The sequence below is a fragment of the Fimicolochytrium jonesii genome (genome assembly GCF_025526975.1).
Source record: "Fimicolochytrium jonesii strain JEL569 chromosome Unknown EV422scaffold_26, whole genome shotgun sequence".
In the NCBI taxonomy this organism is placed as follows: domain Eukaryota; kingdom Fungi; phylum Chytridiomycota; class Chytridiomycetes; order Spizellomycetales; family Powellomycetaceae; genus Fimicolochytrium; species Fimicolochytrium jonesii.
In genome coordinates, this window is record NW_026515693.1 from 171,435 (window position 1) to 192,353 (window position 20,919).

General features: G+C 53.1%; 7 protein-coding genes across 7 annotated transcripts; 5 read left to right on the forward strand and 2 right to left on the reverse strand.

The window, feature by feature from the left end:
* Nucleotides 1–69: 69 nt before the first annotated feature.
* On the reverse strand, nucleotides 70–1,190 carry EV422DRAFT_622386 (ras family-domain-containing protein; the record flags this gene model as incomplete). The annotated part of the gene is made up of 6 exons (XM_053074171.1): nucleotides 1,018–1,190; nucleotides 931–952; nucleotides 723–849; nucleotides 376–651; nucleotides 214–308; nucleotides 70–148 (listed from the first exon to the last, which is right to left on the reverse strand). The coding sequence occupies exons 1-6, from the start codon at nucleotides 1,046–1,048 to the stop codon at nucleotides 70–72; spliced, it is 630 nt and encodes a 209-aa protein (XP_052922630.1). The 5' UTR covers nucleotides 1,049–1,190.
* A 7,695-nt stretch (nucleotides 1,191–8,885) lies between these two features.
* EV422DRAFT_489308 (Prp18 domain-containing protein) lies at nucleotides 8,886–9,791 on the forward strand (the record flags this gene model as incomplete). Its single annotated transcript, XM_053067437.1, has 2 exons — nucleotides 8,886–9,555; nucleotides 9,631–9,791. Coding segments are annotated over 2 exons (831 nt in total), but the record flags the coding sequence as incomplete, so codon positions are not given.
* A 166-nt stretch (nucleotides 9,792–9,957) lies between these two features.
* Nucleotides 9,958–10,911, forward strand: EV422DRAFT_622389 (glycosyltransferase family 28 C-terminal domain-containing protein; the record flags this gene model as incomplete). Its single annotated transcript, XM_053074172.1, has 1 exon — nucleotides 9,958–10,911. The coding sequence occupies exon 1, from the start codon at nucleotides 10,228–10,230 to the stop codon at nucleotides 10,909–10,911; it is 684 nt and encodes a 227-aa protein (XP_052922632.1). The 5' UTR covers nucleotides 9,958–10,227.
* Nucleotides 10,835–12,391, reverse strand: EV422DRAFT_540464 (uncharacterized protein). The gene is made up of 3 exons (XM_053071138.1): nucleotides 12,034–12,391; nucleotides 11,583–11,643; nucleotides 10,835–11,503 (listed from the first exon to the last, which is right to left on the reverse strand). Exons 1-3 carry the CDS (start codon nucleotides 12,178–12,180, stop codon nucleotides 11,292–11,294), a joined length of 420 nt encoding a protein of 139 aa, XP_052922633.1. The 5' UTR covers nucleotides 12,181–12,391; the 3' UTR covers nucleotides 10,835–11,291.
* EV422DRAFT_540467 (glycosyl hydrolases family 38 N-terminal domain-containing protein) lies at nucleotides 12,376–16,913 on the forward strand. Its single transcript, XM_053071139.1, has 15 exons — nucleotides 12,376–12,606; nucleotides 12,693–12,838; nucleotides 12,911–12,975; nucleotides 13,055–13,254; nucleotides 13,316–13,370; nucleotides 13,442–13,572; nucleotides 13,638–13,723; nucleotides 13,798–15,622; nucleotides 15,699–15,793; nucleotides 15,860–15,943; nucleotides 16,005–16,065; nucleotides 16,142–16,166; nucleotides 16,230–16,332; nucleotides 16,403–16,591; nucleotides 16,658–16,913. Exons 1-15 carry the CDS (start codon nucleotides 12,541–12,543, stop codon nucleotides 16,824–16,826), a joined length of 3,300 nt encoding a protein of 1,099 aa, XP_052922634.1. The 5' UTR covers nucleotides 12,376–12,540; the 3' UTR covers nucleotides 16,827–16,913.
* Nucleotides 16,914–18,223: 1,310 nt separating this feature from the next.
* EV422DRAFT_540469 (uncharacterized protein) lies at nucleotides 18,224–19,536 on the forward strand. Its single transcript, XM_053071140.1, has 2 exons — nucleotides 18,224–19,136; nucleotides 19,215–19,536. The coding sequence occupies exons 1-2, from the start codon at nucleotides 18,337–18,339 to the stop codon at nucleotides 19,489–19,491; spliced, it is 1,077 nt and encodes a 358-aa protein (XP_052922635.1). The 5' UTR covers nucleotides 18,224–18,336; the 3' UTR covers nucleotides 19,492–19,536.
* On the forward strand, nucleotides 19,519–19,807 carry EV422DRAFT_540470 (uncharacterized protein; the record flags this gene model as incomplete). The annotated part of the gene is made up of 1 exon (XM_053071141.1): nucleotides 19,519–19,807. Exon 1 carries the CDS (start codon nucleotides 19,590–19,592, stop codon nucleotides 19,803–19,805), a length of 216 nt encoding a protein of 71 aa, XP_052922636.1. The 5' UTR covers nucleotides 19,519–19,589.
* Between the last annotated feature and the right edge of the window lie 1,112 nt (nucleotides 19,808–20,919).

Genomic DNA, 20,919 nt, shown 5'->3' on the forward strand with positions numbered 1-20,919 from the left:
GAGGTCGCGGCGAAGGGGAAGCGATGATGTTGCTGGCGAGGATTGGTAAAGTGGAAGGCGATTCCATCTTTAACACGCGCATCCAGCGTCGCCGCTTTGTCGGCTGCTGTCGCCATCGATCTTGATGGGGTCGGGAAAGTCGCTATATCTGTGCGAAGGCGCACGATTAGTGTTTTTCGACATCCGTGAAGACAATGATCCACGGCAACGTACAATTCGACATCGGATTCCTGTTGCAGTGCATTGCGGGCAATTGTTTGGAAAGACTTTTCGACATCGATGGCCTCCTTGGCACTCGTCTCGAAGTACTACGAGACCAGACGATCTGATCAGTTTCAATTTTCTCCTTTTCAGGCTACGCAAACAGCGGCCTACCGGAATGCCTCCTTTTTGCGCACACCATGTCATTGCGCGCTTTTGTGACACCTGCCGTTTCGAATCCTCCATATCGATCTTATTGCCGAGCACCACGAACGGAAAGTTATCGGGGTCTCTTGGGCTGGCCTGCAGCAGGAACTCATCCCTCCAGCTATCCAGCGTCTCAAAACTCTTCGCGTTGTTGACATCGTAGACAAGCACGCAGCAGTCAGCCCCGCGGTAAAATGCTACTCCTAAACTTTGGAAACGCTCCTGCCCAGCTGTGTCCCAAATCTATAATACGCCTACGGTCAGTTTCGCTGAGCTAGAAGAAATGCTTGGAATGAGGGGAAGCGATCACAGACCTGCATGGTAACAAGACGGTCGTCCACCATGACCTCCTTTGTCAAAAAGTCTGCTCCAATAGTAGCTTTGTACTGGTTGCTGAACTTCTTGTTCACATATTGGTTCATCAACGATGTCTTTCCGACACTAAACACGGTAGCGAGTTAGCTACAGCCCTAATGCGTCGGTGTTGCTTGGATGAAGGTCCCGAGTATGTCTGGTACGAACCCACTGTCTCCGAGTATAATAACTAAAGGTGAAGCAAAGAGGTAAGTCCTGGGACAATGCCATGACAGACTGTGAACATTCACTCACCCTTCAAAAGCACCTTCTTCCGGGTCGCCATTTTGCCAGACCGGTACTCTGTAAGAAAACGAAAACTGTGTGGTTGTGCGAAGGTGCTTGAGCTGCTCCTCTGTCCGCCAAGGCGCAGTATATGGTTGTGTTGGTGGAAGAAATCAGGGAAGTTGGATGTTCAAAACGGCCGGGAGTCCGCTGACGGCTGCGATTTGCACCACTCTCTCACGTCACTGCGCTTAAAACAACAAGCATTTATTTGCAATAACTGCACTCAAATCACGTGCGCAGCGGTTGCATTCCGTCTTCATCGCGTATCGAGTGCGGAGCAGGTTTGGGATTCGGAAGCAAACGATGATAGAGGTGTTGCTACAGCATGTTGTATTCTCATTATTTACAGTACATCACAGGCATGATTTTGTATGGACAGAGCATGATATATAACGTGATCGAGTCGACCATCTCAGCAGTTTTATTCTTTTGCGCATGGGTTCCGATTCGGGTATTCAGCCAGTTTCTCGTGTCCCACTGGTATACGCCCCCACTCAGGCGCCCTGCGGGGTTCCTCCAGCGGGCCCAGCTCCGGCTCCGGGCCCACCTCTGCCACGCCCTCCTCTGGTGCTGCCTGCAACTCCACCACGGCCTCGCCCTTCTCCCCTCCTCACACCTGCACGACGGACGGGTCTTCCACGGCCTCGCTGGTGAGGTGTTGCACCAGGCGTCTGTACTGAAGGTGCAGGTGTGGCAGGCACCGCGGGCAATCCGTGCGTCACTGGTGTCGGTGAGGCTGGCGGCGGTGGTGCGATGGTAGACGCTGGCTGCGGCGCGGGTGAAGCCGGGGCGCTGGTCGGAGGGTTTGCAGCTGTAGATGCTGATGCAGACGCGGCGGCTTGAGCTTTCGCAGCGGCGGCCTCCTGCAGCTTTTTCTTGAGAAGCATGGCCATCAGAGCCGGATTGTTATCGGATGGGGGTGGTGTATTCTTGGCAGGCGATGCGGCTTTCGGCGCTAAGTTTGGTGATGGAACAAACGGGACCGCCGTCGGGTTGAGAACTGTTGGCTGAGGCGCCGGTGTAACGGCAGGCGTCGAAGGAGCAGGAGCTGGAGTCGGTGGCGCGGCCGTGGTCGGGGTTTGGACTGGCTCCGTGATGGCACCTTCCTCAGGTTCGTCCTCAATCAGCTCCTGCATCGGGGCTGGTACGGCTGGTTCCACATCTTCCAACTTGGGCTTTTTGCTGGGAGGTTGCGTCTGGGATACCGGGACATCCTGCGCCACTGTGACTTGCTCGAATACCTCCTCCATCGGCTGTGCGCCGGTTGAAACAACAGTGCCCAAATCCGGTTCGTGCTCCATTTCTTCATGAGGGCGCTTTGTCCCCCCCGGGCCCGCGAATGCTGGGACGGCCGCCGGGTGGATTGAGGTCGGGTCGGGGTTGCCTACGGCCGCGCCGGTCTCTGTCTGGTTGAAGACTGCCCCAACGTTTTCAGATGACGCATCTTCCACAATATTCGACGTCTCTTCGACATTGTTTTGCACGAAACCCTCTCCGTTCAATGGATTCTCACCGATTTCAGGAACCGATGAACCAGTTGTGAAGGGCTCTTGTTCTTCGATGACGTTCGAAGCCTCAGTCACCATAGGAGTTGCCGAACTGGGTGGACTGTAAGGTTGATCCTGGGTATCTTCATTCGCGGTAGTCGTCACATCCACAACCAGAGGCGTGGGCTCGAGCTTCGGTGGGGGAAGTGGGGCACTCTGAGTGACTTTTGTAGGAGTCTGAACAACGGTTGTCGGAGCCTGAACAACTGGTGTCGGCCGAATAACCGCAAGTGTTGCAGGCAACGGAGCAGCAACGGTAGCCGGAACAATAGGTTTCTGGACCGGCGTCGGTGGGGGGCCGGGAGGGATTCCAGTCGTTGCCACTACTAGGCCTGCCGTGGTAGGGGTAAATACCATCTTCTGCGGCGATCCCGCACGGGTGGCTTCCAGCTGCCGAATCTTATCGTTCAAGGTCTCCACAACATTCTTCTCGCGGAGAAGTTGTCCCTCCAACAATTGTTTCCTCAATTTCAACGCATCAATCTCTCCTCCAGCCTGTTTCTTCCATTCCGCAAGTGCATCGTTGACTCGTTTGTCGTTGCCCTCTCGAATCGTCGCAATTTCTTTCTCAAGTTGTCGAATCCGTTCATCGTTCTGGGTGGTATCTCCCACAGCCGCGGACGCGTCGGCTTGAGCGCTCGCTTGAATCAGCTGGGTCAGTCGGGCGGTTTCGGCTTGCAATTGGTGCAACTGGCTCTGCATCAAGGCGTTCTCTTGCTTTGTGCTCGCCAGTTCTTGACTGAGGGACTTGTTGCGCTCCTTGAACTTTGCGAGGTTTTCGTTCGCCTTTTGGATGACTTCTTGTCGCCTCTTGTCCATTTCGGCCTTCAGCCTCTCGTTCTTCTCCGGATTCTCGATCTGGTCCCGCAGCTCTTGCAGCTCCTTGTCCTTCTGCGTAACAATCTCATTACACTTGGCCAGTTCCGCAAGTTTTCCTTGCATCTCCAGCACCTGTTTCGCGCGAGACTCGAGGGCTGCTTTCTGCCTTTGGGCAATGTCTCGAATCTTCCTGGTCGCATCGTCTTGAGCTTGCGACTTGGCGAGAATCTCATCTCGGGCTTTCTCTGCAAGCACCTTCTCATCCACTGCTGCCTGCTTCTCCCTAGATAACGTTTCGACAGTCGCTTTCAGACTTTCGAACGCAACGGGATCGATTCGGTCGTATTTGCGCAGGATTTGGTCGACACGCTCTTTCCAACGTGTGTTGTCCTCGGCAAGGGACGCGTTTTCTTCTTTCCTGACCTCGATTTCCGCTTGCAGGTTGATAACGCTCTCGCGCAGAGGCTCCATCTCGGCGACGTTGGCTCGCAGCTTGTCCTCTAACTCCTTGATCTTCCTCGCGCTCTGTTCGACCTGATCGCGCAGTGTAACGTTGGATTCACGAAGCAAGTTGGCCTGCTCGATCTTCTCCATGAGCTCCCGGTGGCGCCTGTCATCCTGTAAGGCGTCCTGGCTCTTGTGGCGCTCTTCATCCAATCGAGCCCGGGCTTCATCAAGGGTACTCTGGACATGCGACAACTCCAGTCGGAAGCGATTGTTCTCGGAGGAGGCAATGTCGAGCTTCGTCTGCAGAATATCCCTCTCGTTCCGCGCGTACTTGACCAGCTCGCGGAGCTCGCGGATAACCCGCTCGGTGTCCTCCGACACTTGCTGGCCGGAAGTAGACGTCCGGTCCATGACGGAATCCGAAATCTTCTGACTCTCCTGCATTCGCTCGAACTGCGCATGGAGGAGCTCATTTTGTGCTTGCAAGTCCTCCACCCGTCTGGACCCTTCTTCGATCTGTTCGGCCAACTGATGCCGCGCGGCTTCCCAAGAGACTTGAGCATTTTCCAGATCTTTCTGCGCGACGAAAGCCTGCTGCTTGGCCTGTGCCAGTTCGTTTCGAATCTTCTCCTCTTCCTCTTTGAGCTGGCGCAGGGTTTGCAAAGACGTGGAGTGGTTCATGACCTCCTTTTCGTAACGGTCATTGGCCTGCTGAGCCATGCTCGCATGCCGCTTTACGTCCTCTTGCATTTGTTGCTGGGACTTCAACGCCATCTCCTCGGAAACCTCGATTTGCTCGATATGGTTTTCGAGGGAACGTACTTTCTCCTCGAACTGATGTCGGTCGGCTTCCGCCTTCTCCCGCGCTTCGATCAATTCCCGATCGGTTGTCTTCATTTGCTCCAGCACCTCCGTCCGCGCGCGGTCCAGATCCCTGATACGCAGAGTGAGCTGCTCGACCTCCCTCTCCTTGTCAGCTTTGTAGGCGTCGTAAGTCTGATTGAACTCGACAAGCTCCTTTTCAGTGCCTTCCGCCAGCTCCTTGAGATTGGCTTCTCGTTCCTTTGCACGTTCGAGATCTTCGTTTCTGGCGGAAAGACTGCGTGTCAGCTGAGCAACCTCACGCTCGAGTTCCCTGACGCGGTCTTCTGGTGTGGAGGCGTCCGTGCCATCCGCCCTCCTCTCGAACGCAGCCAGCTTCGCTTCAGCGTTGCTTAGACGTTCGCTCGATTCTGCAAGCCGCTCCGAAACGTTTTGCTCCTTCTGCTTGATCAAGCTGAGTTCTCCCTTCGTCCGCTCCAGATCCAGGGTAAGTTTCTGGACCTTGACACTCGCAGCCTGAGACTCGGCATCTTTCCTGGCGAGAAGTGAGCGGTTGTCATCCGACGACTCCTGCAACTTCTTGCGGATCAAAGCCAGTTCCCTCTCCGCATCGTCGAGTTTGTCCTCGAATCTCTTCTTCTCGTTTCTCCATTGATCCTCCCTTTCTTCCAACTGCCTCTGCAATGTACGGATTCGGTCGTTAGCGGAATTTCTTTCGCTAAGCAGATCCTGACATTCTTTCATCGCCCGGGCTTTGCTAGACTCCCAGACTTCGCGCTCAATGCGAGATTGCTGAAGTTTGCTCGACAATTCTTCTCCTCTTAGCCTCTCCGCCATCAGATTATTGGTGAGCTCTTGTTTTTTGGCATCTTGCTCCGTAGCTGAGTGGGCCATCACAGCGATGCGTTCGCGAAGAGATGTTATTTCCTTCATTTGCATGTCAGCATTGGAAGCAAGTAGCTGGTATCGCTCTACAAACGAGAAAGATGTTCAGAGTGCTTAACCGCGGGCAGAGGCGCGCCAAACTCAGTCGGGCCCTACCTTGTTGGAAGCTCAGTTGGTGGTTGTATTTCGAGACCTGGATAGCGAGATCACTCTTCTCTTGTCGAAGCCGGTCAAGCTGCTCAGACAGTGCCTTCGCACTCGTACCATTCTCTCGAGCGTAGTTGTCGAAGTCTTGCTGCAACTCTTTATACAATCGTTCGTAGTTCTCCGCAACCCCATTGGACCCACTGGTTGATTGACCTAATTGCTCTGGAGCTAGACGATGACGCGCTGGAGAACCCGGAGGCGCCTCTCCGTCGCGTTCTAACACAGCGCGCAGGTCATTCCTCTGCTTCACTACGTATCGCAGTTGACGAGACAATTTCTCAACATTCGCCTCCAACTCGGCGATCTTCGCTTTCAGTTCTGTTGACTCCGCTGACGCAATCTCACTGCTTTGCACCGCCAGTGCCGTCTTTGCTGCCTCCACATCTCGAGCTAGGGTGCGAGTAGTTCGCCGAAGGTCGACGTTTTGTTGAATGAGTTCCTCGAGACTTGCAATGTCGACAAACCGCTCGCTGATTAACGCGTCAATGGCATTCACTTCATCGATCGCATTTTGCTGGGCGTAACGTCGGATGAGGTCCTGGATGTATGCGTCAACTTCAATGGGCACTCCTGGACGGGCGCTCATCAGCTGGCCACCAAGGAGATTGAGCTGCCGAACGAGATCTCTGATATCTGAAGTAGAACGTCAGACCTTTCCAAAACGCTGATAAGCGATTGCGGAAACTACGCACCTTGCTCCAGAATCTTTCGGTCGTCCTGCGCTCGCAGGATGCTGTGCTCCGATCGACTTAGGTTTGCTACGAGGGCCTTCTTTTCGTCAAGGGCCTTCGTGAGATCTCCAAACAGCTTGTCGTGTCGTTCCTGCAGTCTCCTGTTCTCACGCTCCAAATCTTTCACGAAAGGATCGAGAGAGTTCAGGCGTTCGAAGGCTTCGCTGAAACGGTCGGAAACGATTTCCAGTTCGCGTTCCACCTCCACGCGTCTTTGTTTCTCTTCCTCGTACGACGTGTAGAGAGAGGTATATGTCATTCCACGCAGCTGCACGCGCGAGTCCTGCGAGGAACGTCCAACACTCTCGTTCAGCGGCTGCTCCGAGGCGGTGTCTCGGAGCTGATATCTCAGCTTGTCTGCTTCCTCGTAAAGGGCATCAAACTTCGCCTTCCAATCGTCGCACTCGTACTGAGCCTGCTCGACTGCCGCCTTCAGCGCTGTTTCCTGAGCATCCCACGTTTCGGACGCTTCCCGAAGGGTCTTTTCCAGTTCCTGAACGTGGCTCTGCTCATCCTTCAGATTGTTCTCGTATAATTGAGTGAGCCGTTTCTGACTATCCATTTCCTTCTTGAAGCTATGCTCGTTCTTGACGAGTCGCGTCTCTCGCTAGGGATGGATGTCGTTTAGGAATTCTCCTATAACGTGAATCACACTCTCGCGTTTCGGACTACTTACTTCCTCTAACTTTTGCATCAGCTCTTGAGTATTTTGCTCCAACGTCTGAACTCTTTGCTGAAGAGCTCGATTGCGACTTTCTAGAGCGCTCTTTTCTTGTATGATGCTGTCCAGGTGAGATTGTGTTTCAGACAGTTCCTGACTCTTATGTACACGGTATTGATGGATTTCCTCAGCCCGTTTTGCCAGTTCCGAATTCAGCCATTCGGATTGCTTTCGCAGCTGCAAGATTTCCTGGTCCTTCGAGGCGACGACCAATCTGTCCTTCATTGCATTCGTTTCCCATTCTGTTACTTTGTTCTCCGATGCGCGCAGTTCCGCCCTCACTATCGTAAGCTGTTCTTGAAATGCCCCGGATTCACCTGTAAAGCACATTCAGAGGTCCGCTTGTCCCAGAAACTTTCACCCTCCGCCCATAACGCACGTGTCAAGCGGTCGATTTCCAGTTCTCTTTTCGCCAAAATATTTACGACATCCCGCTTTTCCAATTCCAGAGTTTCCACTTTCGATAGCAGGGTTGAGTCTCTGATTCCTCGCGAGTTCTCTTCGGATGCTTGAATTGACTTTGTGAGATCGTTCAGCGCAACGTCTGAGGGTTGGACAGGGTCAGATATGGAGATCGACGGCGTTCCGATAGCATTGAATCAGCGCCAAACCTTTCTCCTCAATGATAGCGGTGGCATTGGCCAGCTCGTGCTGTAGAAGCGCCACCTGTGCAGTAAGATCCCGGTTTTGTGTGACAAACCAGTGCGCTTGATGTTCTAAGGTTTTGCAGGAATGTGTGTGAGGGACAGGGTTCGAAACAGCGGCCAATCAAGATGAAGGCTCAGTGATGATTCTTACCAGCGTTCGCTTGCTGTATTATTAACTCCTTTTCGAGCAGGTTCACTTGCTCAGGCAAAGGGGTTTCTGATCCAGCCCCGACCTCCATCTCGTCAGTGCCGTTTTCCCGTACGTCCTCCATCTTCCTTATGACATGTAGATCCCGGGCGAGCAGCTATACACCGGAGCGACCGTCTTGTTGCCAATAGAGTGAGCGGTCAAGGAAGCCCGAGGCAAGCTAGCGTTGCAAAGCCGGTGCTTACAGCAGGCAGCTTCCAATCCCGAGCGATTAGCTGTCCCACCGTTATGTGCGAGGTGAAACCCGACCCATAATCGGCGGACTCCACGCAGGACTCCACGACATGAGTGCACAGCCTGCGCCACACCTGAGGCCTTCGCGCGTCCCCTTCAAACTCACCGGACACGGCAACTTTCGCTCGTCCCAGGCTGGAGATCTTCGCCCAGTGGCTCGGCGGCAACTTGCACTTCTCAACACGCTGACAGTCATACAAGGCTTCCACTCACTCTTGCTTGAGGCTCGAAACGCCGTCTCTTGATACCCCTCATTGGTTGACGACAATGGACCTGCTCCAGGCAGAACTGGAGAAGAAGAAGGCCGCCTTGGACAAATTGAAAAGTCTCAACACCGGTCCAAAAAAATACTTCAAAAGGGGAGAGCTCGAGAAGCTTCGCGAACAAGAGTACCTAGCGGAACAGGCGAAGCTCGAACGGGAACGGGAAGAAAAGGCTGCGAAGAAGGCAGCCGAAAAGGCACGACTGGCTGGGAATTCCGCCGCCGGGCGGGAGGGGAACAAACCTGGGTCAGCTGGTGGGAGTCCTTCGAAAAACAGCGGAGTGGGAGCGAACGCGGATGGTGCAGATTCGACGGAAGATCAAGATGTTGATTACAATATTGCGGAAACCGATCTGGTGCGGAGATTTAGGGCCCGCGACCAGCCAATAAAGCTGTTTGGCGAAACAGATCAACAGCGGATCAGACGGCTAAGGAAGTTAGAAGCGAGTGAAGAACGGACGGAGGGACAAAGAAACGACTTTAGAGCAGCCATGGCTGCGACGGAGCAGGGTCTTCTCAACGAGAATTTGAAGCGAAAGGCGTCCATTGGAGATGGGGACGATGAGGATCAATATCGGAAAAAGAAAGGGACGAAGGAGACCGAGAGGGAGTTAGTCGACACGACGATCATCTCGCCCGATCTGATACAGAAGGATGTGGACAAGGTGTACAACCTACTCTCCATCTACTTCAAGCGGGTGCTACGAGAGTGGGATAAATACCTTGACGCCCGACCGGAAGACGAGAAACGTACGGTGCAAGGGCGATTACAAGCTGCGACTCAGGGGCAAACCGCCGAATACATGAAGCCGTTCTTCAAGCAATTGAAGAAGAAAGCTTTGCAGCCTGACGTCTTGATGCGGATTTGCGAGATTGCCAAGTTGATGCAGGAGAGGGAGTATTTGCAAGCGAATGACTCTTACCTACGACTGTCGATTGGCAATGCACCCTGGCCTATTGGGGTGACGATGGTTGGTGAGTATCTCTCCGATATCATTTGCTTTACGTGGTCCCGATCGTCATGTTAACCGTCTCTCTTTCTCTGTTCAGGTATCCACGAACGTAGTGCCCGTGAAAAGATTTTCTCGTCACAAGTCGCGCATGTACTCAACGATGAAGCGCAACGGAAATGGATTCAGTCTATAAAACGGCTGATGACGTTCGCGCAGACGATATGGCCGCCGGATGATCACGCCAAGATGATCGGTTGAGGGAACGGGGCTGGAAGAGGGCGAACACCCTGCGTATCTTTGTACATATGTATCACGTCTTAGCGCATGGTAGCTTCAAATTGCCAGTGGCACATTGTCAAATGTAACCGGGTGTTGGAAGAATTTGAGGGCTTCGAAATGTGTTCTTCCTGGTGTTCTTGCAGCTCGAACGCGTTGGTCCGGGCGTCTTCCCCCGCAAAGATACCTCGCCATAGCAAGATTCGGCTGCGGCATTTCGCACAACACACTTGCCTTCACCTCCGGTCAGCTACGTATACGCATCAGCCGTCCGTAGTGCCTGAACTTCGTCCCCCACCTGATTACTCTGCTTTCAGCCACTGCAAAGCGCTGAGATCGCGTCACGCTTCGAGAGGTGGGTGAGAGATAGAATTCCTTGCCATCTCTTCCTCTCCAAACACACCACAGGCCGACCGACATGAACGCACGCAAACCAGCGGCAAGAGCAACCGCAAGGGCAGCAGCAGCAAAAGCCGCATCGACCTCTCCACAGCACGACAACGCCCACCAACCAGATTCCCCCACCGTAACCTCCCGAATCTTCGTAACAGTCGGCACAACCCGTTTCGACTCCCTCATCACCACCGTATGCTCCCACCCCTTCCTCACCCTCCTCCTCGACCTCAACTGCTCATCCCTGACGATCCAACACGGGTCTAGTCCCCTCTGTCTCACTACCGTCCCGGGTGTCACACCAGCATCATCACCACCCGATACCTCCACCGACCACCACTTCACCTACACATCCCCAACACATCCCACCCCCCTCGCAATCCACACCTACACCTACCACCCAACCCTCCTCCCCTCACTCACCTCCGCAACCCTCATAATCTCCCACGCAGGCGCCGGCTCCATCCTCGAATCCCTCGCGTTACGTAAACCGCTGCTCGTGGTCGTCAACGAGACGTTGATGGATAACCATCAGACGGAACTGGCGGAGGCGTTGGCGGGGATGGGCGTTGTGAGGTGGACGAGGGTGGAGGGGTTGGTGGAGTGTTTGGGGAAGGGGGGGTGGGGGGCGATGAAGGCGTTGGGGGGGAGGGAGGCGGGGAGGTTGGTGAGGGTGTTGGATGAGGAGGCGGGGTTTGAGTTGCGGTAAGCGGTGGGAATGGGAGATGGGATGGAAGGCGTGATGGATTTGGAGAGCGCTTCGTTGATCGCACTCGTCGCATCGTCATCATATCCCCAGCAGATGCCCAACTGATGCGACAAATGTTCGTTCCTCTTCATATTCCCAACCATGTAAATATACAGAATATGCTTAGGGCTCATACAGAATGCTCATAATGTAACTTGCTCTCCCTTTGGCGATTTGCCTCCCCTTCCTTCGTCTTAATCATAATATCTGCCCCCATGTCAACTATATCGTTTGTGTTTGCAGTTCGACGGAGGCATGCTTGTTGAAAGGGTTTTCTCTCTTTTCTCGTGTTGATGTCATGTAAGCATAACGTTCTCGTAAGTGAAGTTGGTGTTCGAAGTTTACGCGGTTTGTTGGGGACTGCCTTCTAATCGCTTAGCGACTTGGTATGCAAAGTATGCGACGGTGAACCAAAACGCACTGATCGCCGCAAAGATGAGTGCCCCCAGTAAGAACCAGAACAGGACAAAACCGCCAAACGCGAGGAACCCGCCCTGCACGAGCGCTACGCCTGTGCCGGCGACGCCGACGACGATTGCGCCCGTTGCCGCTCCTATAGTTTCAAAAGATGAGAGTAGGGTCTTGTTAGCAGGCAATTGAATGGATTTTCTCAGGCATGGTGATGGGATTACCATAGGTAGTGAAGACTGCGAGTGGGATCGCTGCCGCGCCGCCGAGAGTGTACACGAAAGCCTGAGAGTGGAGACACAGCATGTGAGTGTTAGTGTGGGGACTTCAATGCCGGAGACGCAGGTTATCATCCTCGTCGAGATGGTGCATGCATTCTGCGCGCGCCTTCCTTCGGCGAGGGACAGCGAAAATTCATTGGTTTTCGATGTGCGAAGCAAACCCTTTCGTTCTGCAAGGGCGAGAGCGAGCCCTCGTGGTTCTATCGACCGAAGCAACATCCCAATCGCTTGCCCTTGCCCCGCTCGCGCTCGCCCAGCTTGCGCAGAATCTCCCTTCCCTCCCTCTCGCTATGCTCGCGTTCGGCCTTCGCACTACTTCGCGCACCCTACCACTCGGCTACCCGCAAAAAAAAAACCACTACCAGACTTCACTGCAGCGTTTAAAGAAACACACCTTAACGGGCGGATAAGCGTCCAAGATGCCCTTCGTAGTACGGGCTACTGCGAGCGCATACCCCTGGGCGGACTGCACGATGGGCAGCACGGTCCCTGCGACAGAGTTGACGAGTGTTCTGGCTTGTGTTTTGGGTCGGTTGGCCATTTCTGCGGCGGTAGTTTTGTAGTGGGATGAGGTTCAAAAGTTGGAGCGGTGTTAGGGCTTGAGGAGGCGGTCGGTGGTAAGTGAGTTGGGGGTCCGCAACCTTGCAAATCCTGTCCTGAGGGGTGGGGTTTTGACGAGGGGGGGATACATGTCCGTCACGTTTGTCATGACCCGCTCGGACAACTGGGCGGACGCGTCTGATGAATCCCCAGGCCTCCCTTCCCAAAGACGCTGCCAGAGATCAGCTTGCTTGCGTTTCCACCATCACCCTCCCACCAGCCGGAACAAGGCGAAAAACTCACATAGAGCCGCTCTTCTTCTATCCTCCCCTTGCGCTTCTCGTAGTGCTCATCACGGAGGATGGGTCAAAGCCCACGAAAGGAAGGACAGGAGCTCCTCACCGCTCCCTTCAACACTTTGCAAAAGGTGAACGGGAAAGCCAGTGGGAACAAACTAACCAGCTTGCTTCGTGCCAAAACACTATCTTATTCATCATGATTGGGAATGAGCAGCACAGAGACATCACTCTTTCGCGTTTGCAAAACTTCATCGCCAAGTGTCAATTCGACGATGTCAACCTCCAGGCCGCGCTCATAAAGCACCGGGACCAGGCGGCTGTGAAGTTGGAGGTTTCCTCAGTGTCGGACCTGCAGCGCATGTATGTGGTGCATGCATGTGGTCTTGAGAGCGGTGACGGAAAGAGAGCTCAACGTTGCTGTGTTCCTTGTAGTCCATTCGACCAAGCTATCAAGGGGGACTTTTCTCCGGCAAAAGTGGGGGACAAGTTTGGACCGAGTGCGTAACGATCTTTCCAGGCGTTTGCCGACTTCAAATCACTTGGGCGTCATCCTGATGTGCGCTTCTTTGATTCCAGCGTGGTCAACGCACTGGTTTCGCGTCACAATCGACATCCCGGCTTCATTCAAAGGGGAAGAAGTGGAGCTGATCTTTGATCCGACATGTGAAGCGCTGGTTTGGTCAACGGACGGAGAGCCGTTGATGGGAATCACAGGCGACAACAATATCGACAGGCATGTCGAGTATAGACTCACTAAGAATGCCACCGGAAAGGAGGTGGGTGGATTGATGACGGTATCGACGTCAGAGGCAACATGTCTGAAAGGAGAAACCTCAGCACATTGAGCTGTACATTGAGAGCGCGTGTAATGGAATGTTTGGCGCTGGAGTTGGTAAGACGCGATAGTGCCGCTCGAAATCGATCCAATACCAAGGCTTATGTCTGTGTTGATCGCGGCTGCAGGCGGCAATGGGTCTATCCAACCTCCTGAGAACGATAGGTACTTCAAGCTGGCCACGGCGGAGATCATCGTTCGAAACAAAGTAGCTTGGGAGCTACTCGGGGACATGGAGGTTCTCGTGGCAATGATCAAGGTGTGGAAGAGCTCACGGCTATGGTCGTGGTCGCAACCACTACTGAAGCGTCAAGCGTTTTGTAGGAGCTTCCGAAGGATTCCCAAGCATCATGGGATGCATTGTCCACCGCAAACACGATTGCGAACGTGGCGTCCTACGATGACGAAAGGTAGGCGATTGGCGTCGTCAACAACGTGCGATTTGGTAGCTCCTCTGAGAGTGATACTGATTCGGAACGTACAGTTCCCTCGTGGAAGCCAAGAAGATCAGCGCTGAATTCTTCGCCAAGAGAGCGGATGTGGGCTTTCCACAACATGTCATCACCGCTATTGGAAATTGCCACATCGACACGGCATGGCTGTGGCCTTATGACGAGACGAAACGAAAAGCGGCACGAAGCTGGGCCACCCAATGCGGCCTTATCGAAGAATATCCAGAATATGTGTTTGCGGCCTCGCAAGCCCAACAGTTCGAATGGACCGAGCAGCTGTACCCGAAACTCTTCGAGCGTATGAAGAAGCATGCTAAATCGGATCGGTTTATCCCCGTCGGAGGCACCTGGGTCGAAATGGACTGCAACATGCCCTCCGGGGAGGCGATGTGCCGGCAATTCCTGTACGGACAGCGATATTTTGAGCATAAGTTTGGCGAGCGAAGCCATGTATTCTGGTTGCCAGATACGTTTGGTTACTCTGCCCAACTGCCGCAGATCATCCACGAGGCGGACCTGCGGTACTTCTTCACCCAGAAGTTGTCCTGGAACAATATCAACAAGTTTCCGCATACCACCTTCAATTGGACGGGTCTGGATGGGACGTCGGTGCTGACCCACTTTTCGCCGGCCGATACGTACACCGCGCAAGCTAGCGTGAGGGACGTGATATTCGCGGTGCAGAACAACAAGGACAAGGCGTACTCCAATCAGTCCTTGCTGCTATATGGCAACGGCGATGGAGGAGGCGGTCCACTGAGAGCCATGCTCGAACGACTGCGGCGTGTGCGCAAACTTCAAGGCTTCCCAGCTGTAGTCGAGCACGGCACGCCAAACTCCTTCTACGAGAAACTGGAAGCAACCAGCAAAGACCTGACAAGCTGGCGGGGAGAACTGTACTTTGAGCTGCATCGCGGGACATACACTACGCATGCGCTAATCAAGAAGGGCAATCGGAAGGGAGAGCTGCTGTTACGGCAGGTTGAGATCTTGGGCGCGCTTGCTTCGACAACGAGTGGAACGGGGTACACGTATGAGAAGCCCGAGCTGGATCGGCTTTGGAAGCTTTTGCTGCTCAATCAGTTCCATGATGTCTTACCGGGCTCGTCGATTGGGATGGTCTATATCGATGCGCTAAAGTTCTACAAAGACATTCAAGCTTCTGGCTCGAAGCTCAGCGAGCGGGCTTTTGAGCATCTCGTGAAGAGCGGCGGCGCTCAGATTGGAACTACCGCAGTCAACGCATCGGCAGTGTTCAACCCGACCTCTTGGGCCCGCTCCGGCGAGATAGTTGAAGTCGACATCTCATCCGGCGCAGCTGCACAAGCCCACTCCTCCTTCCAGCAACTCTCCGCTGACAAAACAAAGGGCCTACATATCGCAAACGACATCCCACCATACACCCTCGCGGCCTTCGATTTCACCAAAGACGACCACGACGACTGGTTCGTACCCATCATCGTCAACCACTCCAAAGACGAAGTCATCGTAAAGAACAAATTCATCGAAATCAAATTCGACCCCCTCGGCCGGATCCGCTCGTTCATCGACACGCTCGAAAATCGGCAAGTGATCGCGCCGGGGTACCTGGCGAACACGTTCAAGACGTTTGAGGATATACCGCTGTTTTGGGACGCGTGGGATATTGAGGTGTATCATTTGGAGAAAGGGTGGGATGCCCAGGCTGGGGGGGAGGGGTTGGTTGTGGAGGAGGATGGGCCGTTGAGGGTTGTGTTGAGGGTGGGATTGAAGGTGGGGAAGGCTAGTAAAGTGGTGCAGAGGATCATTATTTCGGCGACGAGCCCGAGAGTGGATTTTGAGACCTGGGTTGATTGGAGGGAGAATCGAAGGGTCTTGGTAAGATACGGATAAGTTTCATGTTATGGTCGCGACATATGTGAAGGTGTTGGACTGACACAGCTATGTATTGCAGAAAGTGGAGTTCCCTGTCAATATCGACAACGACTTTGCCACTTATGAGACACAGTTTGGGTTCATTCGGCGCCCAACGCATTATAACAACAGCTGGTGCGTACATTCCGCTCATAGTTGGAGGGCTTCTGGATCGTGAGCTGATCTAATTTTTCATGACAGGGACCTAGCGAGATTCGAAGTCTGCGCTCACAAATTCGTGGACTACTCGGAGCACGGCTATGGAGTGGCTTTGCTGAATGATAGGTTAGTCTGACCGTCACCGGTGGGAGATCGCGCGGCACTGCTGATATAGGTCCGCACGTAGTAAATACGGGTTTGCTGTGCACGGCAATGTCATTCGTATGTCGGTGTTGCGGGCGCCAAAGGTAAGATATGGAATGGAAGGGGTTCGAGCATGATTCGCAGTTTGACGATGTATGTGCTGATGGCGGACCACACCAGGCCCCGGATGCGGATTGCGACATAGGTAAGCTTTCGTACGTCTGCATTGAGTATACATATGCGCTATTCGCTCACGTACGAGTCGTAGGAGAGCATACGTTCCGCTACGCCTTGTACCCGCACAAAGGAAGCTTTGCTGAGAGTAATGTGGTTCAGGCCGGCTATGAGTTCAACGTGCCGTTGGTTATCTCGTACGTACCATCTGCTACGGATGATGCAAAACCCTGCCCATATCATTAACCCGATCCGCGCTCCACACAGTCCGACGCCAGTAGACTTGGCATCGTTCACCCCACGTCAGTTCTTTTCCATTGACAAACCGAACATTGTGCTGGACACTATCAAAATCGCCGAAGGACCGCTGTCGGATACTGCAAAGCCCGCTTTGAAAACCCTCGTTCTGCGGTTCTATGAGGCGTATGGGGGACGTGGGGTCTTCAAATTGACTACGTACGTATTCGGTTGTGTGCCTTTCTCATACCTGGTATCGTCATGGCTCACTGGCTCTCTCTGCAGATCGTTGCCCGTGGCCTCCGCAGTCTTCTGCAACGTGCTTGAAGACTCTGGATCATCCGTCCACACCGCCGACGTCGCGATCCCTCTTCTGGGGTCGGAGAAGACAACTATCTTTGCGATCGGATATGCACCGTTCAAGATCATCAGCATTAAGATTGAACTGGAATAGTGGACGATGTTTGCTGTGGAGCGTTGTGATTATGGCAATCAATGGACCGGATGTGCTCGGAATTGTAGACAAGTCTTAAGAAGCCGAGTATTGTAGCTTTGCCGCGTTTGTATTTGTACACCTCCCGCTGGCCGTCATGAGCAGCTCCACGTACCTGCTGGGGAGAAACATAGCTTGATGGCACTCCCTTGAGCGAACTGAGCCCCTTCCTCAGATCATACGTGGTCGACCTCCCTGATTTCTACCAGGATACATTTTCGAAGTGTACCGCTGAAAGTATTAAAGCACTCCGTGTTTTACAGCACAGCAGAACCCGTCGAATTCGATGGTCGAATCACGCCCTTGCTTCTGCCAATTTGCAAACATGCACACCTGAAAGCTGTCGTGAATTGCTATACCATAGCGCCCAGACAGTCGTTGATAGTTCGGTCAGGTTTTCTGGTGTAGCATCGCAGGTGCCAAAATATTCCATCCCGACGTGTTGGACTGTTGGGTGCAAACTGGGGTATGGCGAAAGAGAAACGTCAGGTTCACCAGAACCAGTTCGTAAGGAAGCTTAATGGCGCTGAAGTGAAACTTCACTTACAGTCACTTCTCGTTTATTTCAACACCGTTGACCCTTGAAATAAGCGAAAGTTGAAATATCTGAAATCCTCCTCATACTAAGGGTATACAAACAGGTACGCAACTAAACCCTACGCTAAGCTCGGTGAACAGGCATTCCCTAGGCTAACCCCATAACCTCCAACCCTTCCTCACTAAGAATCTGGCGAGCAATGAACTCTTCAGTGTGCTCAAGCCTCGTGCTCCCAGTGTTGTCAAAGTCAATGTTACCCGAACCCTAACCCTAAACCCTGACCCTCTGACCGTTGAAATAAGCGAAAGTTGAAGTAACCGGAATTGAAATAAACGAGAAGTGACTGTACTAGAACAAGTGCAGGCATCTATGTTACTGGACCGCTTCCACGAACCTGAACCCTGTACGAGATTCAAATTGCACGGCCCTGGATTGTATTGCTGGCGAGAGGCATCTCAAAAACTGCCCCAGCATTGGCCACCTCCTTCAGAAACGGTCAGCATAGCGGAACGATGAGTCATTGATGGTAATCTTAGCCGGCTACTTCTGTACAGCACCCAGTGGCATTGGGTCGGGCGGGTGGAGTTCTGACAAGCCTGCCAAGCCGCACTTGTTGACGGTTGTATTCAAGTTTTGGATCATCTCTGTTGCGAGCCCAACGATTGTTAAACAGATCAGCTTCTCCCGACCACCCTTGAGTTATTTTAAGAGTCGCAGTGACGTGGGATTCTACTGGGTTCTCTCTTTTGCTATAATTGACAGGACCCGATATGACAAAATGCGCCGTTTTCGTTCATTCTTGGTCCCAGCCGCGAGTAGAATCACAGTTCGTTCGCGTGTATTGCCGATTACGTACGATTCCGACAACGCGCCAGTATATGGGTAGCCCACGACTGTCGCATCCTGATTAACCAGCTATGCGCATTGTTCAGGATGCATCTCACACAGTACAGCTACATTGATCGTGGCCTGGGAAATATCTTCGTGACTGGATTCGTGCTATTGCGCATGTGGCAGGTCGATCGTTTCAAGTCCCTCAGATGGAAACGAATCAGAAAGTTCGAGCTTAAAACCTTGGCGTCGACACTACTCTTGTTATCCCTCGCCGCCATCCTCGCGTACGACTCCTTGGCATCCTATGTCAAATATAAGGAAGGATACAAAGTTTCCGTGGATGGTGATGGCGCATACACGGTAGCAGTTAAACCTCTAGCCACCTACGATGCGGAAGACCGCAAGCTTGTCCACGTTGCTGACGTTCTTCTCGACATCGCGTGGTGTACCAAATCGTGCGCGTACTTTGTCATGTATGCGATCTTCGGCGAAATCAGCGCAGGGGTACTACATCAAAGCATGATTTCTATCCTGGAAGCACGCATACTTCTCGCACACAGCATGCTGAGCTGTGCCCTGTTCATTGTACTTCCTTGGATATTCGCACACGATTTAGTCCTGGCGACCGTCGCGCCTCAGTTCATCTATCACGCTGAATGCTTCATTCTGATTACGTTGGGCCTCGTCAACATTCGACGGTTTCGAAGTCATCGGCGCGATTTGCTTGATCCCGGCTCAAAACAGCTGTTATGGTATTATATCGACATGACTTGGTTGTTCGTTACCGCGCTCTTTCTGGATTCGGTCGCATTATTTGTGATCAACGTGGACGTTGTCAGTCGGAAGGCGCTGGTGGGCAGCGTCCTCGCTACCGACATACTGACGAAAATATTCAACTGGTAGGGTATTAATCGTGATTCCTCCTCATTGCGTGGTTCGGTAGCTTACGTGTTTGGGTCGTCGTTTTTGCCATACAGGGGCTCTGTGCTGTCGTACCCAGTGGCATTCATGATTATGTTCCCGAAGAGCACAACACATTCCGTTCCGCCGAAGCACAAAGTGTCGGTCTCCGACATCGTGCGCCGAAAAAGCGCCGACCCGTCGGCCTGCATCGCGATGCCAATGATCGAGGAAAATCAAGAGACGCAAGGTATCCTGATACTGAACACCAGAAACGTGGATGCAGAGATCGGTCTATCAGCACCAGTCTTTTCCGAAGGTCAACCAAGATATTCCCAAGTCAAGTATACTTAACGGGTCCCCGGCCTCCTCACCCACCTCCTCCTACGCCGACATCTCTGCACCCTCCATCCCGGCATCTTCCATCTCCACATCTTCCACGCAAGAGTGGGATGTATTCCCCTTCCGTAATTTTCATGACATTTGTACTGAGCTCTACGTACAGTGGCTGTTTCGGTGGCAAGGTTCAGGTTCGTTTGAATGAGCTTGAACTGGAGAGGGGAAAAGCGGTGCCTTCCATGGATCCATCCGGCGATGTAGTCATTTTCGGGAAAATACTCTGTACTGTATTCTGTAATTGCGATATGTGTGGATTCCCATTTGAGTAGGGATCTGATCCTGAGGGTACAATCAACACCGCAAAACGGAATGCCAGAACCTGCATCGCCACATCAAAAGCCTTCCTTGGCTCGCATCAAAGAGGCTCAGGTCCTTTCAGAACCTTCCGCACAAAGCCCTTATGTAACCGATCGGACAAATCTCCAGGGAAGAGCAGAATCGTCCGCACTTGTCCTTACCACGGCTTCGATCGATCAGGGAAACGTCCAGATCATCGTTCCCGACAGTCTCGGCGAGCCGCATGGCCGGACTTCCATCAATGCAGACATCTTCTATGCAATCGACGGTCCAACCTTGCGTTACTGGAATGGCCAAACCGGCGCAATCATGGGTGAGCCGATTATGCTGCCGTCTAACGTCAAACGTGTAGTGTTTGCCCAGTCTGGTAGCAGCGGACTCGTCCTGAGCGACTCATGCGACTCGTTCATTTTATTGCCAGTCGATGTGGGTAGGTAACAGACCGACGTTGCCAGACTTGGCAAATGACGCACCCGTCGAAGATTTGGAGCCTGGAAATCTCCCCCGATGGCACCAGTTTCGGCACTCGAGACAACATTATACCCTCATCTGGCCGTATCCGTCGATTGCTTAGACGGCGGAACTGCCTCGCGCTAATCTCGCGCTAATCTCTGTGCTCATCGTACCTGGCCCCCGGTGCCCTCGAGTGGCTTCAATCGAAGCAGCTTGTCTCTCTGACGAACATTCTGGAAGGGGTATATGAAGCTGCAAATATCCTCATGTTACGTGATGAGCTCAAACAATGGGAACGAGGCCAAGCGGCGGGCGCAACACCGAGAATTGCGCTCCTCCTCCTTGGCCAAAACTCTTCCTAACACAACATTCGATCATTCGGAGATCGTGAAGCTCGTGCTATCCTGAGGGGTCGTCATCGATAAAACAGTTCTTGAACGCGAATACTCCACTGCTGAACAAACTGCTGGATAAGCGGCCGCAAATTGCAAATCGAAAGGAGGACGTCGACCTCTGGTCGCTTGCCCTGGTCAGACCCATCTTCTGGAACAATCTGTTCACCGGGGACGGCGAGAATCCAAACGTACTATAGGCTGCCCTGTCGTCATTTGTTCACCATATGCGGAATCTTTC

Bases quoted from the DNA above. Each gene is read 5' to 3' on its own strand.
- EV422DRAFT_540464 (XM_053071138.1), bottom strand. From the start codon at position 12,180: ATGGCCAACCGACCCAAAACACAAGCCAGAACACTCGTCAACTCTGTC. The intron at 11,644-12,033 runs GTGTGTTTCTTT...CTCCACTCTCAG, and splicing joins ACGCTTATCCGCCCGTTAAG to GCTTTCGTGTACACTCTCGG. The intron at 11,504-11,582 runs GTAATCCCATCA...TTGAAACTATAG, and splicing joins CGCAGTCTTCACTACCTATG to GAGCGGCAACGGGCGCAATC.
- EV422DRAFT_540467 (XM_053071139.1), top strand. From the start codon at position 12,541: ATGGGTCAAAGCCCACGAAAGGAAGGACAGGAGCTCCTCACCGCTCCC. The intron at 13,255-13,315 runs GTGGGTGGATTG...GAGAAACCTCAG, and splicing joins AGAATGCCACCGGAAAGGAG to CACATTGAGCTGTACATTGA. The intron at 15,794-15,859 runs GTGCGTACATTC...TTTTCATGACAG, and splicing joins ACGCATTATAACAACAGCTG to GGACCTAGCGAGATTCGAAG.
- EV422DRAFT_540469 (XM_053071140.1), top strand. From the start codon at position 18,337: ATGCATCTCACACAGTACAGCTACATTGATCGTGGCCTGGGAAATATC. The intron at 19,137-19,214 runs GTAGGGTATTAA...TTTGCCATACAG, and splicing joins CTGACGAAAATATTCAACTG to GGGCTCTGTGCTGTCGTACC.